Source organism: Ursus maritimus, unplaced genomic scaffold (genome assembly GCF_017311325.1).
Source record: "Ursus maritimus isolate PB19 unplaced genomic scaffold, ASM1731132v1 scaffold_7, whole genome shotgun sequence".
Lineage (NCBI taxonomy): Eukaryota > Metazoa > Chordata > Mammalia > Carnivora > Ursidae > Ursus > Ursus maritimus.
In genome coordinates this window covers 63,943,884-63,964,722 of record NW_024426885.1, presented here as the reverse complement: position 1 = coordinate 63,964,722, position 20,839 = coordinate 63,943,884, and the positions used below count along the sequence as shown (strand labels likewise).

Here is a 20,839-nt window from a genome sequence, read left to right as displayed (position 1 = left end):
AGTTAAACTCCTGACTCAAAGAGGGATTTTATTAACTGGCATCCTTCCGATGCCATTGACTACATAGCAAAAGGTCTCAGGATCACTATTCATGAGGGAGAAACTGAATGGCACTGCTAATGTAAACTGTGTTCTTGATGTGTTTAAAAATAATACTCCTAAGTTAGGGAAAAAAGGGGGCATTCTTTCCTTCAAAAGAGAGCTCTCCTTTATTTCCCAGAACGTTGCGAGTTAAGATAATCCCAGATTGATTGCTAGAAGTTGAGGCTTTCTGAGGTCAGGGGACTTTTCCAGCCAGCACAACACAGCTGACAACCCACGCGGTCATGACCTCCCAGGGCTGCAACTCCTGGTTCCTCATGGGGCTTTTAAAAGTTGGTGGCTGAAACTTCTCTCTTGATGACATGGTCACCCTAGAGAGTATTAGTTCAGCAACTGGCTCCAGGTAGGCTTATCAGAGACAGTGAGGCAGAGAAAGCTGAAAGGAGGAAGGAGGGGCGCTAACGATGTCCCAGGCACTTGGAAGGTTAAAAAATACCATTTGAGTCACAAAAGAAAGATTATATTCTAATCAATATAAATTCATTAAGTGTGTTTTTAAATGTTAATTCGTGGGGCGCCTGGAAGGCTCAGTTGGGAGAGCAAGAGACTTGATCCCGGGGTCATGAGTTCAGCCCCTGACGCAAACAGATACATAAACTTTTTTAAAAAAATGCTAATTCTTAGGAAATGGGCAAATCTTGAATAATTATTTACATAAACATGACTCGTCTATTCATTAAAGGATTGGTTTATAGCAACCCTCCCACCCAAGCCCCATTTCCTAGCCACGTTAGAATCAAAGGGTTTACTAGAAACTTTCTTCATTTTGCTTTTGGAAGCTACTTATGTATGTTGTCCATATCATGACAATTATGTTTTGTACCATACAATGAGGACTCTAATTCCCACCTCATAGGGCTATAATGAAAGATAAATAATATAATGTGTCTAGAACATATTAAGAATTCCATTGATGATTGCCAAGATCATTATTAAGAATCTCAAAGAGAAATCTATCCCCTTTTCTTCAAAAGGATTCTGTAGGGTTGACATGTTGACTTTTTGGAAGGCAATGGTCAAAATAGTTTAGCGGATTGACTTGAATATGTTGAGGTCCAGTCACCAAACTCTGGGGTCTGAAGTGAACATGTGGTAATTTTTTTACATTCAAGTGAAATGTCACTGCAATTAGGGGAAGGAGGACGGCTAAGAAGAGAAAAGCAACCAAACCAATGCAAAACAAACCCAAAAAATATTTTATTGTAACATAAAATTCATTCCCTAGACAATGGAAAATGCACACACTGGATAACATTAGTAGACAAGGTGAAGACGCGTTTGGACAATTATCAACATTGATGAATGTGGGGATGTCGTGAAAGTTAATTTTTTTCAGGTTATAGGATTTCCTGAATATAATGTTGGCAAAAAGGAATTTTCAACACAAAAACATTTAGTTTAACTTCTTAAAATGTCACTCCTTTTACTTACTAACCTTGACAGTGACTAAAGAATGAGGTACAGAAAACTTTCCAGAAGTCTGAGTATGGAGTAGAAGTCCAAGGCACTTTGGAGCCCCATTATTGCATTATTGAGTAGGATTAACTCAGTTATGAAATTCCCCCACACTCCAGGTTTACTGCATAGAAAAGTACTATTTACCCACCTCGCCGAGGTGTGGTGGGGCGTCAGGCTTATAAAGTGCTTTAGGCGCCTTCCAAGAAAGGCACCATAGAAGTATAAAATCTTACATATTTCAAAAGAAATGAAAAGACAATTTTGGCACAATAGGAAGAGTGCGTCCTATTTAAAGAACCGTAGTTGGCTCTTTCTAAAAACCCCTCACCTCAATGGTTTATTGCTTTTTTGTTTTTTTATTTAAGAGAATGACTGGTTTCTCTATTGCCGGTCTTACAACAACCATTCTCAACCCGGCTGTGTTGTCAGAATTCCTTGAACAGTTCACTAAAAATATTGATGCTTGGCCCACAGCCTAGACCTACAGAATTAAAATCTCTAAGAGTAGTATTCAGGCAACTACATTTTTTAGAAGATCTAGAGGATTCCAACATATAGCAAAGTTAAAAAAATATTTCTTTAGAAAAATGTCCATTTATCAAACATTGATTTTCTTCCAAAAAGTTTTTGTAAGATTGAATGAACTTGGATCAGGGTATCAGTTTCTTATTGCCTTTTTCTCTTCCCATGTCCCACACGAACTTGGAGCGCACACACACACACACACACGCGCACACACACACACACACCCACACACACACACACACACACATTTTCATTCTGCCCTTGAATTAAAATTTGATAGTGGTAAAATCTGATAGTAGCAAATAAATGCTTCACTGAGAAGTTATGCAAGGATTTGCAATTCATTCCCACTGTGCCCGAAGCAAATGGATGCTGCCCATTTGCCAGAATGGAATGGTTTACGCATTTCCATTTTGGAAACAGGTAAAATCAGCCCTTCCTGGGAAGCATCAGCTGAGTGGATGCTGACAGAGAAAAGTGAGTGTGGTTATGGCAGCCAAGCGTGAAGCAAGGCTGTGCTCAGTGCCCCTGTTTGGAGTCTGCCTGCCCCTCAGCAAACACCTTAGGAATTGAAACGATTTAAGCGCAGTGGGTCCAAATATGGGACGCTGCCTCAAGGTAAATAAAATCAAATAGTGAAAACTAGTGATTGTGATTTAAAATACCCTTGACCAAAAAAAGATCGGCTTACTCCACTGCAATTCTTAATGCCATTTTATAACTGTTTTCACGTACTAGCCCGTCTAACATAGAGAAGAGAGTGATTTAGTCCCCAGTGGCCTTCACATGTATCTCATCACGCTGCCTGCACCAGGTTTAAAACAGAAGAGCCCCTTCTGGGTGCCTTGCAGTGGAACTAACGGAACTTACGGAGAAATTATATTGCTTTACGCAGAGAAAGCCTTCCGAGGTGGGCCAAAATCTTTACAACATCAACGACTCATGAGTGATAGTAAAACAGAAGAGTCCCACTTCTTGGAAAAACACAAAAAGGGAAAAAATATATACAGGAGATAGAAGCTACATACACAGTACGTAGAGAATATCTGGATTTGTTAAAAAAAAAAAAAAAATTCATTCAGAGTCAGCCACAGCGCAATTCTGCCGTGAGACAAGTCTGCAGTGCCTTCCGCCCTTCCTCTAAACATTAGAGGGCACTTTGTACAGAAAGGTGGCTGGAGCCGGCCTGGGCAGCAGCTTGTTGCAGGTGTCCCAGGAAGGCAAGGCGGCCAGCAGCAGGACGAAGCCTCCCAGCAGGACGCAGCAGCCACTGAAATAAAACGCGGTGTCATAGGTCTGGGTCCAGTCATAAAACCAACCTGAAAAGAGAGTGAGAAAAAAGTGAATTGGACAGAAATCATCGGAAGAGAAAGCCCATCGTCCACTCATTTCATCAATCTTAGGGACCGTGAGGCTCACGATACATTACGCCACGTACTGTAGAGCGCACTACCGGGAGTTAGCAGAGAAGCAGCTCCCAAATAATTTGGACAAGGATAAATAAGCATTTTGAGTTTCTCCCCAATAAAAAACGAACACAAATCCCTGAGCTTCTTCACTATATCAAAGTGATTGTGACTAAATCATTACCTTGAGACGTTTATGCATTTTGTGCTAATCTATGCTACTCTCACGGTCCGGATGTCTGTATCCAGAGATGTGACAAAGAAGAACGGTAAAACAGGTTGGCTTTACGAAATATCTTACCAACAATTGGTGGTCCAAGGCTATTTCCAAGTCCAGCAAAGAACATTAATATCCCATAGGCGTGGGCTAATTTTTCAATTCCCACCGTCTTCGTGGTCACGTATGGGAAGATGGACCAATTGCCGGTCAGAAACCCTAGAATCCCAGAAAGTATGGCCAACGTGACGTAACTTTCAGCAAATGGAATTGCACACAAGGCCAGGCCCATGACTATTAAGGTAGCTACGTAAAGATATAAGGTATTAATCCACTTGAAGTCAGCCAGTATCCCTAAAAGGAGTTTACCCACTGCTGTCATAATGCCAATAATGGAAATAAGAGGCATAATAAGCTCTTCTTCTTTCACATTTGAACTTCTTGCCACATCTTCCATAAGTAATGAAGGTGGAAATCCTCCGATGTCAAAAAGAAAGATAGCAATGAAGAGCGCTGAAAATACTTTGTTTTTAAAAAGAGCCACAGTTTCTCCACAGTAGTTTTTATATACTTGCCACTTCCTCTTGGCAAGCTGTTTGCAAAAATATGTCTGCTCAGCAACTTTCTTTTTGTACGTTTCGGCCTCTTTTGCATGCGCCACTGTTGTCGGGTTTTTATGAAGTAGACTCTCCTGTTTCCGGCCACCACTGGCTAAGGTGCCCTTGCATGTTTCCTCAGCACCATGGCTCTTTCCAAGAATGTTTGTGTTTTCCTCCAGGTCCTTTTCTTTCTCACTGTAAATGGAGTATCGATCTGGTACACTTTCCAGAGCTGTTTTTTCAGGCAAAGGGCAATCAGAGGACTGGAGGGGTCTCATCAGGCTGCCGCAGGCTAATATATTTAAAGCTAAGGCACCCACAATCAGCAGGCATCCATCCAGCCCATAGAACTCAATCAGCAACCTCTGCAGAGCAGCATATATAAAAAGTCCAACACTTGAACCTAAAAAGGAAATGGGAGCTGTTCAATCTTAATCTCTTATCATTTGGGACTCTCAGAACAACCATTATTAATATCGGCCAAGTGAGATTTGTAAAGGAAAGAGAATGGTTAGATTCCAAACAAACCTTTATCTATGGACATTGAAATTTTCACTGCACATAATTTTCATATGCCCTGAAATATCCTTATTCTGATTTTTAAAATTAACTATACAAAAAAAAATCACTCTCAGCTCATGAGCTCTCCAAAAACAGGCAGTAGACTAGATCTGGCCTGTGGACATTAGTTACCAACTCTGTTCACCATGGAACAAGATCGCTTCCCTAAAATCTTTGTTTCATGCCCATGTTCCTTTTTTTCGGTGAGGTCACAATATTTCACAAATATTTGTTTTTGGTTTCTTTTCAATTTTTAAAAAATCCTGCTGTGAGTTTTGTTTTGCTTGTCAATGTAGACATGGATCCTATAGGCTGAATGTCTGTGCCCCCACCCCAATTCATATGTTGAAATCCTAACCCCCAATATGATGGTATTGGGGGGGCACCTTTGGGAAGCAGTGAGGTCATGAGCTCATGGAGCACACATGAATGGGATTAGCACCCATATCAAAGAGACCCCTGAGAAACCCCCTCACCTTCCACCAAGTGGGGAAATAGCAAGAAAATGGCGGTCTATGGCCTGGAAGAGGTCTGTCACCAGAACCCAACCATGCTGGCATCCTAATGTCAGATTCCCAGCCTCCAGACCTGAGAAATAAATTTCCGTTGTGTATCAGCCACCTAGTCTATGGTACTTTGTCATCACAGCCCAAAAGGACTGAGTAGATCCATGATTCTCCTAAATTTTGCTTCAGTGAGCTCCCTGTGAGTTGAAACTAAAAACTCCTTAATTCTGCCAAATCTTAACTGTCCAGAGTCGATCCATTTTTACTTCAGTGTGCCATGGCCCAGGCCCTATGCCCTCCTTTCTAGACTGAATGAAAGCAAACAACATACAATTTCTGGCATCTTCAGCACACATAAATTAGGACATTAAGGGAAACCTAGGTTATAGTTATACTACTCCATGTTTTAGAGCCCTTGCTCTGTGCCTTACACGTATGCTTCTTTAATATGCCCAATAACTTCATGTGATGAGTACTATTATTATCCCCATTTTACAGTTCAGAAAACTGAGGCTTAACTCAACAGTTAACTGAACAGAACAGTTCAATAACTTGTCTGTCAGCAGACAGCAAGTTAGTGACCCAGGCAGGATTCAAAACCAGGTGTTCTGGGTCCTGGGTCTGGGCTCATGGTTACATTACAAGCCTCTACGGAAGTACAGGGCAGGTAAGGTCTATTGTCCTTTAATCTCATGCCTACCGTCACGCTCCCTCCCACACCTGGGGGAGAGCCTGTAAGGTTCTTTGAACTGCATTCCCACTGCTTTGGGTTCTCTGTCTTCTGTTTTTGCTATTTCTTCTCCCAGGTCTGCCTCAGCCTAGCCGTGTCCTAGGACTCTGGCCCCGTCTCCTCTTAGATCATGATTTGCATTTCTCACCTGGCAATGCTTCCTTTAACCACCTTCAGTAAATATCCCGCTCCATTTAATTCAATCTGGAATCACTTTGTTGCCACTGCGTTGGCCTCGCGAATAAAACATTAGTTTGGATTCTGTTGCCAGAAAGATCATTGAACTTATTCGGTTTCTCTGGAAGTCTGACCTCCCAGGACTACGTGCTCATTAACGAGGGAGTAGCATATGTAAACGTACCACTTTTACTAAACTTGGCCGTTCTGTCTCCAAAGCAAACTCATAAAGTTTTGGCCACAGAAAATTTTGATAAGTTCCCCAAACAGCTTATGAAAAAATCCATCTGAAAAGTGCAATGCCAGTTCAAACATCAGAGGAGTCCAGAAGGCGTCCATATTTCCATTTCCCCCCAGTGATCATCGCTTGATCGTTAAAGGAAGAACTAGAGTCTGAACTGCCTGTCGTGTGGATATGCACGTAGCCAGGGAGATGCATACATAAATCAGGACTTTAGAAAAACTGTACACTCTGCAGTAAATGGAGATGGTGAGATGGCGGCATCAGGCTTCCTGACAGAGCCCTGACAGACAGGGGGTCTCCAATTTCCTGGCATTTCTCCTACCTCTCTCAGAGGGAAGGTGCCTCACAGAAGTGCACTCTGCTTCTTTGAGTAAAGCGCTCACTAGCTTGTGACTCTCAACAGACTGGGTCCACAAGTTTTCCTTTCCTTTATTATATTGGTCATCAAATGCCCCAGATTTTTCATGTATGTGTCCTAGGATTCTCTGTAAGCTATACCCTTATTTCCAGTGGAAAATAACATTTCCTTCTCGGGCTAGAGTAAAAAAGTGTGCTCCCTAAGCGGGAGCTGGGACATAGCTGGTTAAACATCGGTGTTTGGCAACCTTTGAATTTGATTAGAAGGCTGGATCGTGACAATGCTATACTTATTTTGAAAATGTACCTGTTGAAATCAGGCCAAGGGCAAGGCCTCGGTGGCTGTCAAAATACTGGCACGTAATGGTCACTGTTGCCGTGTATAATAAACCACATCCGAGTCCTAAACATAAGAAGACATTGCATAAATTAAGACAGTACTTCAATGCAAAAACAAAAACAAAAACAAAAAAGAATAATTTAAGTATCTCCAGTAGGCCACTCTGTTTCGGACTGGCTAAAACTCTTCCAAGCATGGATTCCTGGATCCTTAAGACATCATTTGTGGAGCTCCAATGAACATATTTGGGTAAGCTCAGTTCTCACTCCACACCCATCCTAAGGTTGGGCTCAAGTCAAATAAAAGTCCAATTTCTGAAGCATGAATGAATAATGCAAATTTAAATCAAGCCATTACGGGCAGATGGAGAAAATGGTTAAGTTACCAAATAGCAAAACTTAATCAAACATGCCCATTCTGTCTCTCTTCCAAGTCCTTGCCCTGAGCTCAATGTCCCTTCCTCCTCGAAGTGCTCTAAACAATTTGAAAAGTTCCCTTCACCAGTCCAAGCTATTTTGAGAGAGCTTAGAGTTTGCACACCCCAGTCTACAAAGCAAAGGCCCCCCCCCCAGAGGTCCTCTGGGGTTCTCAGATCATCCCATCACAGTAAAATATATATTTGTAAGTTATTTGCTTTCAGAGATATAAACTACCCTATTTAGGAGTAAAAGGTCTTTAATTTAGTTTAAAATATCTTTGCAAAAAAAAAAGTTGTTTGTTACATGATTCTCTACTTATTCTGTAGACGTGAAATTCTTTTATAATTAAAAAAAATATCTTACTAAATTTCCCTTTCTTGAGACAATATTTATCTCCAGATCTTCTCCAAGGCTTTTGTTTATTAGCTTAATCTTTCCTTCCCTATTTAGTACCTGATAAACCCAGTTTGTTTTTCATAAAATTTTCCTCTGGCTTCTAACTCACGACTTCTTGCCTTCCTTCTGCAACACTATCTGCTCTTGAGGGTCATTCTATAAAAAACACATAGGCCGTAGTTTTAAAAACTGGATTTTAACCCTGGCCCATTAAATGAGTTAAGATCATTTTCATTCCTTTTAATTGGCACCTAAACTCTGATTAGAAAGAATACAAGGGCTTCACAAATACACTGCATAAGTATTTTAAGAAATTAACACTTTGAACTGAAGACCCAGCGGATCTTCTGTGATTCCATAAAAAGTCTTCTTAAAGAAATGAGATAGACTAAAACAATTACACTTTAAGTAAACTTTTTAAAATAAAGTGCCTTCTCACATGATGTAAGGGAAAAAAACATCTCATCAACTGAAATATGAGTTGGATTGACCTATACAGTTTCTACGTGTCTATAGGACACTTCAAGGTATGAAATAAAACCGTTTTTAAACAATCGATTTCAAAACCAAAAAATGTCACCCTTAACTGAGACTATACGTCAGAAAGCCTTTGGAGGGCGAATGAATTTACTTTTCTGTGATTTGGTTGTCAGGGCTCTGTCAACTGTTAGGCATTAGAGACAAGAAAAAAAAAAAGACATTTCTGATTGCTAAATGTCAATGTCCGAAAAGTTGAAACAGCAACTTTTCAACTTTTAGCCTGAGACCAAAAAAAGGCGTTTTAAAAAATTATGTCAAGGTCATGGGTTTCAGTTAAGTTTATTTCACTTTTTTTTTTTATGTCGCAGAAATTTGAAATGCTTTCTCCTGGGGCGCCTGGGTGGCTCAGTCGTTAAGTGTCTGCCTTCAGCTCAGGGCGTGATCCCAGAGTCCTGGGATCGAGCCCCACATCAGGCTCCTCTGCTGGAAGCCTGCTTCTTCCTCTCCCTCTCCCCCTGCCTGTGTTCTCTCTCTTGCTGGCTGTCTCTCTCTGTCTGTCAAATAAATAAAAATAAAATCTTAAAAAAAAAAAAAAAGAAATGCTTTCTCCTTACACTTTTCAAAAAGGTAGCATAATGCCCTCCTACATCTGTAACAGGCTGACCTTAAACTGGAAGTTATTGAAGAGGGGTCCCTAGAATCTCCAAGATCTTTCCTAGAGTCCATGAGGTCAAAACTATTTTCATAATAGTCATAACTAGTCTCCCACTTATCCACAGTTTTGCTTTCCACCGTTTCAGTTACCCACAGTCAACCGCAGTCCAGAAACAGATGACCGTCCTGACATATGGTCCGAAGGTCAGCAGTACCCTCACACTACGTCACAGCGCTTACGTCATTCCCCTCGCTTCATCTCATCACCGACATTTTATCATCTCACATCATCACAAGAAGGGTGAGTACAGTCCAATAAGGTATTTTGAGAGAGAGACCACTTCACATAACTTTTATTACAGTATATTGTTATAATTGTTTGATTTTATTATTGTTATTAATCTCTTACTGTGCCTAATTTATAAAATAAACTTTATCAGAGGTGTGTACATATAGGAGAAAACATAGGGTTCATTACTATGCATGTTTTCAGACATTCATTGGTGGTCTTGGACGGTATCTCCCATGGATAAGGGGGGACTACTGTAATACTAACATGATCTCTGCTTTTTTTCACTGTGTTTACATTTATGCTGAGGGAGCAAAAGAGATGGTGAGTAAAACCACAAGGGCCTTAGCACAAGTCAAGGTATTGGTACCAAACTTTGGTATCAAGTTATGCTACATAACCACATACTCACAATAAAAGCAAACAAAATTTTTAAAAAATGCTTCATTTGGATGACAACAATTATTACAAGGAAAAGCCCTTACACAACTGTTTTAGTAGCCGGCTCAAATAGCCCCTCTTCTCCTGTGTAACCCTGTTTGTATTTTAAAGAATATCTAACAGACAAACTGTGGTTACTCAGACTTGGGTATTTGGCAGACAGCTTTTTGAAAACAAACTAAGCAGGGAGACAATTGGCAGTAATTGTTACCAATGATAAAATTCAAACATTCCAGAAAAAAATAGAATTTTAGAAAACTTGTATCCATGACTATGAATTTGGACAGCTTCCCAACATATAAAAGTTTTCTCATGAGTCTATTGGTGATAGTAACAAAAGTGATTTTTGATGTTGTATAATGAAATTTGTCAACATTTACAAGTTATTTCATAACTCAGTGAACCAATATTTTTCAAATAACCAAGTCATGATATTACAAAAGCAGGCTTGAATAATGATGTATCCAGAGTATGTCATTTGCAAAAATGTAGATGGAGCTAGACAGTATTATGCTAAGTGAAATAAGTCAGTTGGAGAAAGACAAATACCATATGATCTCACTCATATGTGGAATTTAAGAAAGTAAACAGATGAACATATGGGAAGGGGGGAAAAGAAAAAATGGAGAGAGGGAAACAAGCCAGAACTGACTCTTAACTCTACAGAGCAAACTCAGGGTTGATGGAGGGATGTGGGTGGGGGACAGGGATTAAGGAGGGCACTTGGGATGAGCACTGGGTGTCATATCTAAGTGACAAATCACTGAATTCTACTCCAGAAACCAATACTACGCTATACAATCACTAACTAGGATTTAAATAAAAATTTGAAAAAATAAAGGTTAGGTATTGTAATAAATTTTTAAAAAGAAATGAAAAAAAAAGACAAAGAAAAAGCGAAGTGCAGAATAAATAATCGGGTTTAATATAACAGAGTAGGAAAAGTATATTGATGTGGTACCAGGTTTCATATTACAGTTAACGTTGGAAAATCACTCATCAAGTTTCGGTATAGTATCAGAGAAGAATATCTACAGTTTCCTGAAAAGCTATTAAAAACTCCTCCCTTTTCCAACTACATCTTTGTATGTGACACGATTTACTTCATACACTTCAATCAAAAAAAAAATAGATTGCAACAGATTGCATACGGAGCCAATATGAGATTCTAGAAGTCTTCTAAGAAGCCAAACATTAAGGAGATTTGCAAAACTGTAAAATAATGCAGCTCTTTTCACTAAATTCTGTTATTCTTTTGGAAAATAGAGTTATTTTTCATAATAAGTACAATACTTATGCTATCATGTACTGGGTTTGTTGGTATCTTTCAATGAATTACTAACCAAATATTTTCAAATTTCTCAGCTTTTAATACAGCTAATTTTAACAGAATAAATATCTATAAGTATAATCCATATATTCAAAAGCTCCTTGGGGTCCCACACAAAAGAGAGTAAAGGGTCCCCAGACTATAGAGTTTGGGAACCAGTGTCTTAAAGCATCCCTTGGTCTCCAGTCATTTTTGATCAGACTCCTAACAGTGAAAATAATTTTGAGCATCAGCCTGCAGTACAATTTTTAAACTAAATGCCCATATTACTAACAATTCAAAGCATAAACATTAGTAAAATACTATTGTTTCCCTTTACTTAAATTGGTGAAAACTAAATGTATTTACATGTTCTGACATTCCCTTTCCACACCTTATGTTCCATTTCACACACCTCTGGGCAAGACCACATCTTCAGAGGCCTCTTCTCCCGCATCCCCCCCATCAAACCAGACAGACGCTCTTTATCATGCCTACTCCCTGAATTACCAGCCTCCCTCTGTCTCTGCCCCGCCGCTGCCTCTGTTCACCTCCTCATCTTTTCTGAGCTGAATTCTGGCTTCCTGGTCACTTTCTCAAGCCTCCAGTACCTTTCCCACCAATCTATCTTTTTTTTTTTTTTCTTTTTCCATCAATCTATCTTCTAAGCTGCTGTCATACAATTCTCATTACGTCACACTCCTACAGTCAAGTCCATATAAAAACATTTTGTCATCCTTTGGTGCCTACCATGCTTTGGGGTATTCGTACCTAACCACATGACTTCTTCAGTCCTTGAATATCTATAAAAACACTCTTATCCACATATATCACACCTCTGAGCATTTGAGCTCCCGCAGTATCCTCCTTCCACCCCCCTCACTCCCCTTCAAAACCCATGCCCACCTGACCGCATCCCACCTGTCCTTCCGGACTCAGCTCAAGCATAAACTCCTGCAGGAAGCCTGCTTCAGCACCCGTCCCCCACAGCAACATACTACCCCAGCACGCAATGTTGGTTTCATTTTATGATTGCACTTATTTTGCTGTGCTACAAGGTGCAAATTTACGAGTTTATTCCCCCAACTAGACAATGAGCTATCTGAGGGTAAGCTGTGTCTTATTCACCCAAGTATCCTGGTTCCAGGTCTGAGCCTGGCACAGTGTTTTTAAAATTCTGTTGAATGAACTCCCCACAGAAGTTAATCTACTACCTTTTCCCGTAAATCTCATTTGAGTTCTTACATTTTTCTCTTCCTGTCTGTGTCTCTATACATATAACAAACAATCACTCTGTATGTATTATGCGTGTGTGAATATGTATTTTTAAAATAATTTCTTTATATCTATTCCCCACTTCAATGATGCTGATTTTTTTTACTTTTTACTTTAGCCAGAAACTAAAGCTTAGCTTAAAAAATATTAAAGACTTTTTCTTTCACAATAATTAATTTATTAGGATAGCATCATTAGAAAGAATTAGAATTACATGGTTTGAAAAAAGATACAACTAATTTGCGACTTCTATGCATTATAAGATGATGCTTTGGGCAAATCACACTAAGCTTCCTCATTTTCTCATTTTTCTCATTTCTTACCTATAAACTAAAAAAAAAAACCTAGATGAATTAAACTGATAAGAGTTATGAGGAGGAAATATAACTGAAGTAAAACATGCTGATATTATAAAATGCTTCAAATTTAGAATAAATAAAGCAAGCATCTCTAAAGAAACAGCATGTGAATAAAAGCATGCAACGTGAAGTCTGGTCTATTGTAGGAAGACAAGCAATAGAACATCTGAAATCATGCACGTACATATTTTTGAAAATGTCTACGAATTTTTTTAAATACCCTTTCATTATATACATATTTTTGTGTGTAACTGAGTAGATATCTATCAAACCTCTACATTTATGTATGAAAACTTCTCCCTGCAGTATTACTTTTATGAAAAGGAAATATTTTAGTGACAGTGCATTTTAACATGGCAATCTTAAGAAGCAATATGGGTGAGGCTACAGAATCCAGACACGGTGTGGGGTGGGGGGAGGGGCAGTGCCCAAGACATTCCTGGTTTGGCTACTAGAAGTCTTATACCCTGGAAAACCCATTAGTCCTGGGCAAACCAGGACAGTGGTCACTGTAGTGTGGGGACCTGCCTCCCAGTTATTTGGGAGAATTCCCCTTCTGTATGTTTTAAAGCAAGGATTTGAACCACCTCTTAGAATAGTTGAGCCGAGACAATTTATTATCCTGACCAAAGGTTAGGATAGGCAATTGTATACAGTGTCCCAGAAATATCTACTTCTAGACATGAAACTTCAGGAAGGTAACTTAAGGCACCGAAAAGGAGAAGTAAGTTTAGCTTTATCCAAACGCAGGTACATTTATGCTGCTAGCTTCAAGCATCTGCATGGGAAGTTTGAAAGGGCAAGCGATTGGCTAGTGTTTTTAATAAACTGGCTCTGACTTTTGTAGCTTAGCATGAGTTCTCTGAACATGACATTGACTAGTTACGAGCACAGGCTTGGCAATCAGGCTGGCTTGGGTTCAAATTCCAGCTCTCTCTCTTACTGGCTGGGCAACTTGGGGGACTTGAGAGTTTACTTAAACTCTCTAATTCTTGGTTGCTTTATCTTTAAAACAATCTCACGAGATAGCTGTAAAGATTAAGAGACATAAAAAAAGTAAAAGATTTAGAATCTGTGCCTAGAATATAATAAGGACTAAAAAATAACCATTGTGTTGTATGTTTTCACTTTTCACCTGAGTATTATGGCATTATGTCGATAACAGCCTCAGACTAATTAGAAAATCATAGTTCCTTATTACAACTGAGCATCCGTGGGAGAAAAAAGGACTGTCTTTAATGATACAACCATTAAAAACAAAACAAAAAGGCTTATAAAGCTCTAACTGCGAAAGTGAACGGCAGGAAATGACCTTGATCTCATTTGCCGTAATTGAGCAGGAGAATCAGACTGTCTGAAAACACGGTCTTTTCCCTCTCCAATCTCGGGAAGCGGAGCAGATTCAGGGTGAACGCAGATATCACCATGAAAACAAAGGAGGAGAAAATTGAATTTTTCCAAAACCGAGAAGGAATAGTAAGAAAACACTAACCAGGGAGCTAAATAACAACATACTCTGAAGAAAACAGACGGAAGACATTGATTTTGAGTCGAGCTTTTCAGCAAAGCCAAAAGAAATTATTGGGGAGACATTTGAACAACACATTCAGCCCATATTTCCCACCCCCACCCTGTACCCCACTTTCTTTTTCCTGATTTAAAAAAGCAATCGAGGCGCCTGGGTGGCACAGCGGTTAAGCGTCTGCCTTCGGCTCAGGGTGTGATCCCTGGATCCTGGGATCGAGCCCCACATCAGGCTCCTCTGCTATGAGCCTGCTTCTTCCAGGGGCGCCTGGGTGGCACAGTGGTTAAGTCTCTGCCTTCGGCTCAGGGCGTGATCCTGGCGTTATGGGATCGAGCCCCGCATCAGGCTCCTCCGCTATGAGCCTGCTTCTTCCTCTCCCACTCCCTCTGCTTGTGTTCCCTCTCTCTCTGGCTGTCTCTATCTCTGTCGAATAAATAAATAAAATCTTTAAAAATAAATAAATAAATAAATAAGCAATCGAGAAAATGGAAGCCTGAATTCCCAGGTTTGGCAGTGCGGCTTGCAGTCACTTGAAAAAGGGGAAACAGCCATTTGCTGTTAGCTATGAAACTAAACAAGATAACATCATATTTTCAAGACGATACTTTTTAAAACATCAATTAATTGGTAAGACAGAATTACGCCCGTTAATACACTTTAGTATCCTTTTCGATATTGCGTACTATAATTAAACATACTAAAAAGCTTTCTTTTTCTATCTTCTTAATCTGTTATACAAATATTGTTGATTCAATAAAGCTTCCTCAGTAGCAAAAAACTGCTTCTGTGGCCCTGAACTAAGCGTTCAGAAAGGAATTTAAGGGAAGGGATGTAGGAGACACCACCTTCTGCTTCCGTATATGTATTATCTCATGAACAGGCACAACAGCTTCGTGAAGTCATTCAATAAAAATAAAGAGAGGCGCAGAGAGATTAAAGAATTGTCCAAGGTCACAAAACTAGTAAGAATGGTTATGCTAGCTAAAATGTATTGCATTACGTCCTCGATTCACAAACCAGGAGGTGGATGTCATTATTACATTCAGTTTTAAAAATGAGGAAACAGAAGTTAAGTTACTTGTCTGGAGTCACACAGTTGGCAAGTGAATAAGATAGGTCGACCCACAGGGCTGGAGCCGTAAGCCTGCCTCTCGGTGTTTGCTCCTTCCCTCGCATACTGTCACTCTTCAGAGACCATCTAGGTCATCCTAGGCAAATGAAAATGCTTACTATACGATTCTGCCCAGAACTGGTGCTCAATGAATATTATCATTAAAGTGAATCTTTCTTATTTTTTCTAAGAATCGATACAAAAAGGAAAATGAGTTTAGACCGTAATGATCTCCTGTCACTTCCTTTTCAACGGGATAGTCTGTATGATGATAGAATGGAAGTATCATTGTTCAGGATTATCTCACTTATTTATCCCAGAAATATTCGATGAGCCCTGGACTATGAGCCTACTGATGAAAAAAAAGAAAGAAAGAAACACAAAGACGTCGACCGTGGTAATAAGTATTAATTATCTGCTGGCTAGGAGTAGTTCACAAGGCCCCAGTAATTACCGGGGGGAGCATCATTTTTATTCATTGAAATCCAACTCAATTTTTTAATTTGTTTTATTTTTATTTATACTTCACTTGACTTTATTTAGTCTTCACAAAACCTGTGCGAGGTAGGTTTCCCAGCCTGCCTTCCCAGATGAAGGGACAGCCATTTGTCATCAAGCTTGCTCGGGCTCACAGAATCTCCGTCTCCTGACCCTAAACCCAGCAGTCTCTCCACGAGCTGACAATGGCTTCTTAGCTGCAGGGACTCAGAACCTATTGCCAAATCAGAGTCTTCAGACCTGAGACTGTTTTCTGACCCAGAATCAGTAAGTGAAGGAGAGACCGGGATTCCAGGAGGAAGGACATTACAATAAACGCTATGACAAGTATGCAGGTAACAGTACCCTAAATACTTCCCCAAAGATAACTATGGCCACTTATTTAGGTAATTGTGCACTAGGGAAAGTGGGGGACCCATCCAAGTTCCTGATATTTCCCTGGCTCACCCATTCACGGTGGTGGGTATAACCCTCACCCTCTCTGTTGTTCCTTGACCAATGGGGTAAGAGTTATCACAGTGGAGAAAGCCAAGGGGAAGCCCTATAACAGCACCACCAGCCAAGACCAGTCTCAAGTCCTATCTAATTAATTGAAGATCATGGAGGTGGGAGGGGGCCACACTTAGTTCTCAAAAGGTTCCAACAACATCAGTCAAATCAAAAATAGCTTCACAGGTTGATAAATCTCCCTCCATTGTTACAGAAATTGAAATTTAGTTATGGGAGTTAGTTAATCTTGTCTTTTCCTTTCGATATATCCTTAGATATTCTTCCAACACAATCAAATGCATATAGCGCTTAGACATTGCAAGCCAATTTTTTCTTCTTAAAAATTTATTTTAATCTACAGGTAATGCAAATGCTATGGTATCACTCACTGCTCATCAATTTTTAAGCCAGCAACAACTTAGTATGCTTAGATTAACCTTGAAAACATGTGGAATTGGAAAATCCCATAAAATTTTAAATGTGTAGTCCAGAGTTTGGGGGAAATGCCCAAATCATATCAATGGCATCATGATTCAGTTTTCTGTGCAAAAAAAGGATTTGTCCTACAAGGAAAAATCCAATATTCATGCATAAATACAGATACCTATTTTTTATGACATTAGACAATAATCCAAAATAATTATTCAGTGGAGACTCTCAAATTTTACACAAGAGATTAATGTATTTGTACCCACAGTCCAAAACTGTATTAAACATTACAGGAAATATAAAATACCAAGAATGCACAGCATGCTCTCAAAGAACTAACATGGGATTCAGGTCTCAGCAGTATTAGAGTACATAGTTAAATTTAAAATAGACTTCCAGCGTTCGGAAAGCACCGAAAATAGTTACAAAAAAGTGAAAGAGGTCAGGATCTGGTGCCAGACTGAGTGGATTCCACCCCAAATCTCCTAGCTATATAGCTTCCGTTAGTAATTTCCCTTCTCTGAGTGCCACTTTCCGTCTCTGTAATGTGAGTTCTTGTGAAGATTAACTGAGGTCAGATAAAGAGTTCAGCACAGAGCCAGGCACACAGGAAGTACTCAGTGTGTATTAGTTGCTCTTATTTCTATTATGTATTATTCAGGAGACAGTCCCAAATAAAAAAGGGGAATATAACTAGTCAACAAAATTGTTCTTTCAGACACTCAGAAAAACTTTGACAGTTGGAATCATCTTTTTCAAATTCCCTGCCAAGAGCCCCTAGGAATAGTCTGATGATATTGAACGCTGACTACAATTAGTATAAGACATCAGAAAGGCACCTGCCCCAAAACTGTCCTCTCAGGCCCTGAGCCTTGTACGTTTCCTTCCCTGTAACCAGGAGCAACATCAATTTTCCCCACCACTCAGTTCTTCTTCACTCGTGCCTTATCTTAAAAACAAAACAAAACAAAACCCCCAACACTAATAATTAAGTGTTTTAAAATCTACTTTTTACTTCTGCCGTAATTTTGTGATGTGGGCCCTGGAAGCGCAGGCTACTTAGAACACAAACAACTCACCGGAGCCCTGCTTAACCAGCCACTACGAAAAGGACCACTTCGTAAGTCAGTAAGAAGCGCTGGGGCGCCTGGGTGGCACATCGGTTAAAGCGTCTGCCTTCGGCTCAGGGCGTGATCCCGGCGTTATGGGATCGGGCCCCACATCAGGCTCCTCCGCTATGAGCCTGTTTCTTCCTCTCCCACTCCCCCTGCTTGTGTTCCCTCTCTCGCTGGCTGTCTCTATCTCTGTCAAATAAATAAAATCTTTAAAAAAAAAAAAAAAAGAAGAAGTGCTGTCAGTCTCATGCTCCCCCCTCTCTCTTTCCCTTTTTTGAGCAGTGCTGAAATGTAAAAGCCTTCTTGTGTCTTGCAAGAGAACACAAGGTGTGTGGATAAAACATGTTTCTCCTTTCAAATATTTTGATTCACTGGGCGGACATGTTACTAAAGCAGTAATTTTTGGAGAAGTGGTCGTGGAAAGTTCATTATTTTTGATCATTATCATGCCGCATATTAACTGAATAATAAACCTGCCATTGGTAAAACGATGTTTAACTCTGGAAGCTTAGAAGAATTATAGTGACCAGGTTTCTTACCTACGACAATGCCATAGGACAAAAACAGAAAGTAGATATTGGGGGCAAAACTGCTCAACATCAGGCCTCCAGCTACCATGAAGCCACTGAAGATTGTCACAGGTCTTGCTCCAAAAGAGGAGACACAGAAGCTGCAGACAGGACCTAAAATAATAAACGAAACCTTCACTTATTTAACAGTAACCTCCTTCCCACAATCATAGGCTCCATCCCATCATAAGTTTAAAATGGTTCTTTCCATCACACAGTAGCACCAACAATCATCGTCTACTGTGCATTCACTCTGTCCTGGGCCCTCTGCGAGATACTTCGTACAAACAATCACATTTCATTTGAATCTCGCTGCAGCCCTGGAAGGTAGATACTACTGTTCACCTCATTTTTTGATAAGGAAATTAAAGTTTCCAGATGGTGAGGCTACATAGTTAAGAAATGGGCATTCTGCGGTCCTACTTTATTCAAATTCGAGCTCTACTACTTGCTGGCAACTCGATCTCAGGCAAATTTTCCGATCTCTCTGTGCCTCAGTGTCCTCATCTGAAGACTGTCATAACAACAGCCCCTCATAGGGTTACCGTGAGGACAAATGAGAGCACAGATGTCAAGCTGGTCACAAGGCCTGACACAAGGAAGTCCCCAGGAAATGCCAGCTCTTCGGTGATGAGAACGGCAGCAGCAGCCACCAGACTAGTGATGGAGGAAGAAGTAGAAACCCTGGCAGTCTGACTCCTGAACCCAGCATCTTAACCATCATACTATGCTGAGGACTTTGCCTCCTGCACGTTTCATGCATCTTTCCTTCCCAGCGCTCCTTTCCCGCACAAGGGCGATCATATATTGATGAGGAAAATAAGCTCAATGACTGACTGAACACAACCAATCATGATCCTGTAGAGGGATTTGGGGGGGGGGGGCTATTCATTTTCTAGGGAATATTCTGGCAAGAGGCCAAATGGAGAAGCACCCCACCCGTTCTGGTATGAGTTCGTCAGTACCACTGTCCTACATTCTATGTGTCACCTGGAATTTGTGGGCAGCAGCACACTGCTGAGTGACAGGTAACAGAGACACTACCTGCATCCGTTCTACAGGGAAGTGGGCAACATGGGTAACTATGCCTAAGCCATGGGATTTCAGTGATGGTAGAATTCTTCACCACTAGCAGTGTACCTAGAAAGCACCTACAGCTACAGAGCCAGACTGATCAGAAATGAAAGACATTAAGGATTATTCAGCCCGTTAGTCTCATCTACATGGAAGGAAACTGAAGCTCGGAGAGGTTGTCCAAGCCCATGGCAGAAGAGCAAGCCCAGGATTTGAAAGCAAAGAGAAGCACATCTTAATGAAGTTGACAACAACCTTTCAAGGTACAAATTATTATTCCCAATTTTTAAAAAGTACTATCACCAGGATGGCTAAAGACAGACAACAGTAAGTGTTGGCAAGGATAGGAAGCAATCAGAACCCTCATAAACTGCTGGTATTGTCTCCTAAGGCTGAATATAGCATCTTGTATAGCTCAGAAATTCTGCTCCTGTGTATACACTCAATAGAAATACCTGTACCAAAAGTATAAAACGTTCACAACAGAACAATTCAGAGTAGCCTAGAAACCCAGACGTGCATCAGCAATAGAACCCATAAGTGAATTCTGGTAGGGGCACACAATGGACTATTATATGGCAATGAGAATGACTCATCTGCAGCTACACACACACAAGTATCTCATAAACATACGTGGAGTGAAAGACACTCAGCACGAGAAAGAATACATTGCATGATTACAATCATAGAAAGCACAAAAACAGGCCAAATGAATCTATGATTAGAAGTCAGGATAATGGTTGTCTTTGGTAATGGGTAGGGAGTTATAAGCAGAAGGGAGCACAGCCCCACTTCCAGGGTACTACCAATGTTCTGTTTCTTCATGTGAATGTGCTTATCACATGGGTGTAATTTGCTTTGTGAAAAGTTCATCAAGCTATACTCATGATAGATCTGTATATACCTTTCATTTAGGAATCTCAAACAGAGAAATGAGTTTCACTGTTTGTAAGGGATAGAGCCAGGATCCGGCCACCGCAAGTCCAGCATTCTTGCCAATACCAGGGAATCTCTCAAGTGCATACTTAAGACCAGGATATGACCACTGAGATACCACATAGCTCTCAACACGTACAGCTCTCTCCCATTTCTCCCTGGTCATGAACTGGCCCTTGACATTTCAGGCCTGCTGTGTGAGCCAGTACAGAAGAGCACTGATATATTTATATAGTAAACAGAGGGGAA

General features: G+C 40.3%; 1 protein-coding gene across 2 annotated transcripts in view; it reads right to left on the bottom strand.

Annotated features, from left to right (window-relative positions):
• Positions 1-1,275: 1,275 nt before the first annotated feature.
• SLC16A9 (solute carrier family 16 member 9) overlaps positions 1,276-20,839 on the bottom strand; it is a 52,760-nt gene continuing 33,196 nt past the window's right edge. Inside the window, exons 3-6 of one of the 2 annotated variants that reach the window (XM_040624801.1) lie at positions 18,551-18,694; positions 7,190-7,285; positions 3,793-4,710; positions 1,276-3,404 (exon numbers count right to left, since the gene is read on the bottom strand). In XM_040624801.1, coding sequence (XP_040480735.1) covers positions 3,226-3,404; positions 3,793-4,710; positions 7,190-7,285; positions 18,551-18,694 — 1,337 coding nt within the window. In that variant the 3' untranslated portion in view covers positions 1,276-3,225. The remainder of the gene's footprint in view (positions 3,405-3,792; positions 4,711-7,189; positions 7,286-18,550; positions 18,695-20,839) is intronic. The other variant, XM_040624802.1, reaches the window with a different exon arrangement.